General features: G+C 40.5%; 1 protein-coding gene across 1 annotated transcript; it reads right to left on the bottom strand.

The window, feature by feature from the left end:
- Positions 1–237: 237 nt before the first annotated feature.
- Positions 238–3737, bottom strand: LOC144613048 (tripartite motif-containing protein 43-like). Its single transcript, XM_078433946.2, has 4 exons — positions 3335–3737; positions 2843–2865; positions 1868–1965; positions 238–855 (listed from the first exon to the last, which is right to left on the bottom strand). Exons 1-4 carry the CDS (start codon positions 3539–3541, stop codon positions 362–364), a joined length of 822 nt encoding a protein of 273 aa, XP_078290072.2. The 5' UTR covers positions 3542–3737; the 3' UTR covers positions 238–361.
- Between the last annotated feature and the right edge of the window lie 1680 nt (positions 3738–5417).

Here is a 5417-nt window from a genome sequence, read left to right as displayed (position 1 = left end):
CTGAGACTTGGTGAAGAAACACACCTTAGCAGATGCAGAGCAAAGAGGAGAGAATTCCAGGTCTGCCAGTGAGAAGAAACCTGTGCTCTTGCTTTGACTCATGCAGCCGAGTAAACCCACTCAGGTATTCTTTGCCTCCAGCTACCTTAGAATCAAGTGAAAGGACACGATGTAGAATAAAGATGGCATCAACCTCTAAGAGAGATTGTTTTTATTTAAATACAATGGAAACAAATGTATACACTTGTAATTATCAACTTTTAAAAATAGTCAATGGGTTGGATAAAGGAAGACGTTGAAGACCATCAAGCAGGCACTTCGCTGAGCTGACACTTGCGGTCACTTTCTGACATGTCCCTCCTCACGAGGGTGCAGAGCATAGAAAGGGTCGGAGAGGAAGACAGAAGGAACGTGAGAGGAAACTGCAAATGAGGGAGCAATTGGCCACGTTCACAAAGCTCACCACACCACACTCATAATCCAGGAACACCCCCACGTGGCCCAGAGGCCTTTCTACATATTGAGGCGACAGTGGGGAGGAGCTAAAGAGACGACACTGGTTGTCCTCTTTGATACAAAAGAGTAGAAAAATCCCCTCTGAGTCAAGCACCATGTCATTCCTCATTGTCCAAGAATCATCGCAAAATCCAAGGGCCCAGTTCCGACAGTTCCCCACATCCACCTCCCAGTAATGCTGACCACAGGTAAATGTCTGGGCTCCCCATGCCAGAAAGTATTTTGATCTTGTTGCATTAGTGACAACGTCAGGATGATTGCGACTGAAGAGCCAACGTCTCAGATCTTCAAACAGCGGCATGTGACAGGTCGTTGTTTCATTTTCAAAAAAAATGGGCACTGCAGGAGGAAGGAAACAGTCACATTAACATGGAGTGTTACCAATTCCTGGTGGACGTGGGCTTTATATCGTGTCTGGGTTTCTAGCTTTCCCTGGAAACAAGGGCCAGGGCAGTGAGGAAGCTCTAGAAATCTACTGTATGCCAGGGCCTGTCTTCATAATGAGCAAATCATTAATGAGACAAAATAGAAGACATTTATGAATTTTCTTAAAATGTATAAAGAAGAGGGATATTGCTAAGCTCTGGTTTTTTTCCTCTGAAACTTTTAAAATTGGGACATCATTAGTAATTCACAGTAACAGAAAGGAGTAGCCAACTTCTCTTCTCAGAAAAGAAGAATAACTTTAAATAATAGTAATTCCTAAAGAGTGGTCACTTTGCCTCATATTTAAGTATTTTTTACCAATATATATCAAGATAAAATAACCGGAAAGAAAAATCCATGTCTTTTACAAGTAGAATGTTTGTGAGAATTTTCAGCAAATGTAATTTTTGAGAAGAAAATTATGCAATAAGTGGTTAGCTTACTTTGTGGGGTTGTGTAGAAGTATTCATTTTCTGTTCTTAACACTATTGATTTATACAAAGTATTTTTGTATTATGTGAATAAAGGATGTACCGTGTAAAGTGCCTTTATTGTGAAACATTCTAGAAAACAAAACTCTCTGCTCATCTCACAGCCAGTAATCACCACATAACCTGAAACCTGGAATATACTGAATGTTCGTGCAGATTTACATGTTTCATACAGTTAACACCAAATCTCAGCATGATGCACACATCAACTATCTTTTCCTATTGCTTACTTCCAGGTAGCTTATCATAAACTATCATACTGGGTTTTTCTCCAGATATTATTTGTTGGTCCACATATATCATTTTTCCACAAAGGCAAATTGGGTTACAAAATGCCCAGATATGAAATCATCAATCGTACAATGGAGCAACATAACCCATAGACACTAGCTGAGGAGAACGTACTGCTATCCCACCAAAGGGCGGTCTATTACCAAGAAAATGGTTGAATCTCTCTATCAGCCCCGTGATCGGCCATGAACTGAGCCGTGGATCCACAGGTTGGGGCATGTGCAGCTGCACTGACTCACTCCTACAAAAAAGAACAGTCAGTTACTCTTTCTGAGTTCATTTTCATGACAATGGTGATATTTAATCTACGTCCCAGTGAAGATGCTTCATTAAAATCCTCATAGTTAGCATCGTAAATAGTTATGAATGTAACTCCACAAACTAGGAAACTTAACAAATATCCATTTATTTTATGAAGAGCAAACTAAACCCAATTCTACCTCCTAACACTTTGATCCTGGCATAATATTTCAGGATCTGGTTCTTCACAGCCAAGCAGGGGTTCTGCAAAATGGCTCGAAACTCAGGACATTACAGAAGGGCACTTTGATTTTTAATCCACACTGGTCACCACCGAGATGCTGTGTCCATATAAGCACAGCAAGGGGGTGAGGAGCTTAGCCCGGGCAGAGATTCTGCTCCCAGGTCCCAGCTTCTGTAAGTGCCACAGACAGCCTTTCCACGTGAAGCTGGAGTCAGCCACGTGCTACGTGGGAGCCCAAACCCTACATGGTCCTCCCCCCGCCCGCCCCATGGCTTTCTCTCCCTTCTCCCACTTTATGCTTCTCGGAAACACCTATTTCTCCCACATAAGCCTGTCACAGCTTTGGGCCACATCCTCAATGTGTTCTTACGTTTCTAAGCATTAAAATCGCAGTTGGCGCTTTGTCTACACGCAGCTTGTGCACAGAACTGCCAGCCGCACGGGCTTCCACAGAGCCCTGTCCAGCTCCACCTTACACAAAATGACAAACGCGTCTCTACCTTATGAGACATGGAAAAATAAATATATTACAAAATGGGTTCTATTATCATAATAAATTATGCTCCTATTTCAGCACCAATAGCCTGATTACTCTTAAACAATTCTCAAACTTTTAATATAGGCGTAAACTTACCTTTTTAAAGTGTTTTCAAAATGCTGCAAAGAGAAACAGAAAAAAAAAATCTCAGTATATGCCGCAAGATTCGCAGTAGAGACCTCATTACTTATTCCCAAGAGTGGGTAAGCCCCAATTCCAGCAAATTGTATCATGTACACGGAAACAGAAAGAGAAAATGAACTGTATAGATTCTGAAATTTCTCATTTTTGCCAGGTCCACATACAAATCCATAGTCTTCAAACAAGCTTCTCGGGGCTGTCCATCAGTAAGTGAATGTATATGACAACTTGAGAAGGAGGTATTCTCTAGGATTGTTTTTAACCTGCTTTTTCAGACTTGGGTTCTTATGTATGGCAAGAATACCCTTTGGACTTCTGTATCACCGAGACAGGTAAAACCGCTCCCACAGCATCACAAAGCATCACTGCCAACGCGTGACGCGTGACGGTAGACGAAGAGATTGTGGACGTTCTCCAGGCAGCCCCGTGACTCTCCTCAGTCCTTACCTGGAGCAGCTCCACGTCTGGTTCATGACACGTTTTCTTGAGGTCCTCATACATTCCTCTTAGGACTTTTCCCTTTTGGTCCATGCTGTCCTCACTTGCTCTGAGTTGTTGTAAAATCTCGTTGCTTTCTTTCTCCATTCTCTCTAAATAACGTCTCTCTTCCTCGTAAAGCAAGTGGTACACCTTCCGATATTCAGCACGGATCATCTCCCTCCGCAGAGACACATAACCCTGCGGTGAGTGGATTGTTTAGATCACAGAGCAGGCTCTCCCTGTCTTATCATCTACTGTTTCTCCTCTGACATTTAGCAATTTGGTGGTTTCTTGAAAACAGAAATTTAGGGACATCTTTCTGCCCCCTGATCCCCTTTTCTGCTCATTTGGTTATTTTTTGGCACTAGAAGTGAAAACTTGACTCTAACTCCTTCCCCCAAATATCTATGTTTTCTTAATAATAGGTACTTGTGACTTAATAATTGTCCTGCCTAATATGCTAAGAATCCTCATTACTAAATCCATTTCATCTCTTGTATGCCCAGATATTTTAGCTACAGACTAACTCGCTTTCTGAAAATAATAGCAAACATTACTTCCTAGAATAAGATAAGACCTTTCTAAAATGTTTGCTTCCATATCCACAAACTGCAAGCAGACCAGAACCTTGTGTGTATGAGTGCAGCTTAACTCATCCTGCCCAAGGCTCTACACCCCCTTTCTTAGCTGACTTCCACATGTCCTTAGAGACATTGGTCAACAGACAACCACCTTCCAGTATTAATTCCTCTCTTCTCACTTTTTTTCACTTTATCTTTCCCTATTTTCCTCCTAACATTTAAACGTGGTTTGTTCATGCACATAGTTTTGAAATTAAAACAAACGTACTCGGTTGACCCGATGTCTTGGCTTTTGTGCTGTCATTTTTGCTCCAAAAAAGCCTACTTCTTGTTAACAGGTATACATTCACTGGACTTGTTTATGGAACTCTCAATCATTCTTCCAATCAGTGAAATCTCTCTTTTATTCCTGTTTTAATGAGATTGCTCTTTATCTCCCCAGAACCTTCTTTGCTGAATCCACATGAGTTGTTACATGCATGTTACAAAGTTCTTTATATTTCATCAGTCCTTCTTGCTATAAACCCTGCATACCCTGGGCTTCAAGGAAATCCCTGTCTCCTGGTTTCTTTCTAACAATTTGCCTTCTCCAGCTACTCTTTCCCAGCTGGAGTTACTAATACAGGGATTTCCCAAGTTATCTTTCCATGTGAAAACTTTTTACTTTTCTTTCTAAAAATTCCCATGTGAAAACCCTCTGCTCCAATGCCTAAAATTTTCCAACAATTGTGAAATGCCCCTGTCCCATCCCAATCTTTCACATAGGTTCCAACCTTACGCATCCAACTGCCTACTGCACATTTCTTCTTGGATATCTCACAGGAACTTACAGTGGCACATTTCTCAAACAAACATTATCTTAACCCAGACCAGCCATACCTCCTCCATTTCTAACCTTGGTGATGTTCCAAATTCAAGCAAATCTGGTGCATTTTTAAATTTTATCCATTTAACATTCTACACTCAAACAGATAATATTTTCTGGCATTTCTCTACCATAAAGACTGTCCTTTGAATCCTTCCATTTCCCATTATCTGTGTTCAATTCATTCCCCAAATTTCCTTTCAAGGTTCCTAAACAGCCTATTTGCTTCCTTGACTTTCATTTTGAGGTCTTCCAATCAATCATTATTCTTTATAAGTTGCTATCTGAGTGAACTTTCTAAAAAAGAATTGTGATATCTCTGCTTTAACTCCTTCAGCAACTTTTAACTGCGTTCAATATGTTTCAACTTCCTAGCATATATTAGATGAACCTTCAGTAAAATGACACCTAATTATCTCTATGCCTTTATCTATCCATTTGGATACTTCTCCTTATTACACCAGTTAAACTTCAGTATTTTAAATGAGTTTTTGGTTCGTCTTACATTCAGTTCACCCACTTAGCATGCTTACTTCAACTGTGCTTCTCATAAATAGGTCACACTCAATATTTAGATCTGACTTCAAATGTCTCTAGTGTTACT

The sequence above is a fragment of the Panthera onca genome, chromosome D1 (assembly GCF_046562875.1).
Source record: "Panthera onca isolate mPanOnc1 chromosome D1, mPanOnc1 haplotype 2, whole genome shotgun sequence".
Taxonomy (NCBI): Eukaryota; Metazoa; Chordata; class Mammalia; order Carnivora; family Felidae; genus Panthera; species Panthera onca.
This window is presented reverse-complemented; position numbering and strand designations above follow the sequence as displayed.

Excerpts from the sequence above, each read along its gene's own strand:
- LOC144613048 (XM_078433946.2), bottom strand. The coding sequence starts at position 3,541 with ATGATCCGTGCTGAATATCGGAAGGTGTACCACTTGCTTTACGAGGAA. Across the intron at positions 2,866-3,334 it reads CAGACGTGGAGCTGCTCCAG|CATTTTGAAAACACTTTAAA; the intron begins GTAAGGACTGAG and ends TTCTCTTTGCAG. Across the intron at positions 856-1,867 it reads GAGATTCAACCATTTTCTTG|TGCCCATTTTTTTTGAAAAT; the intron begins GTAATAGACCGC and ends TTCCTCCTGCAG.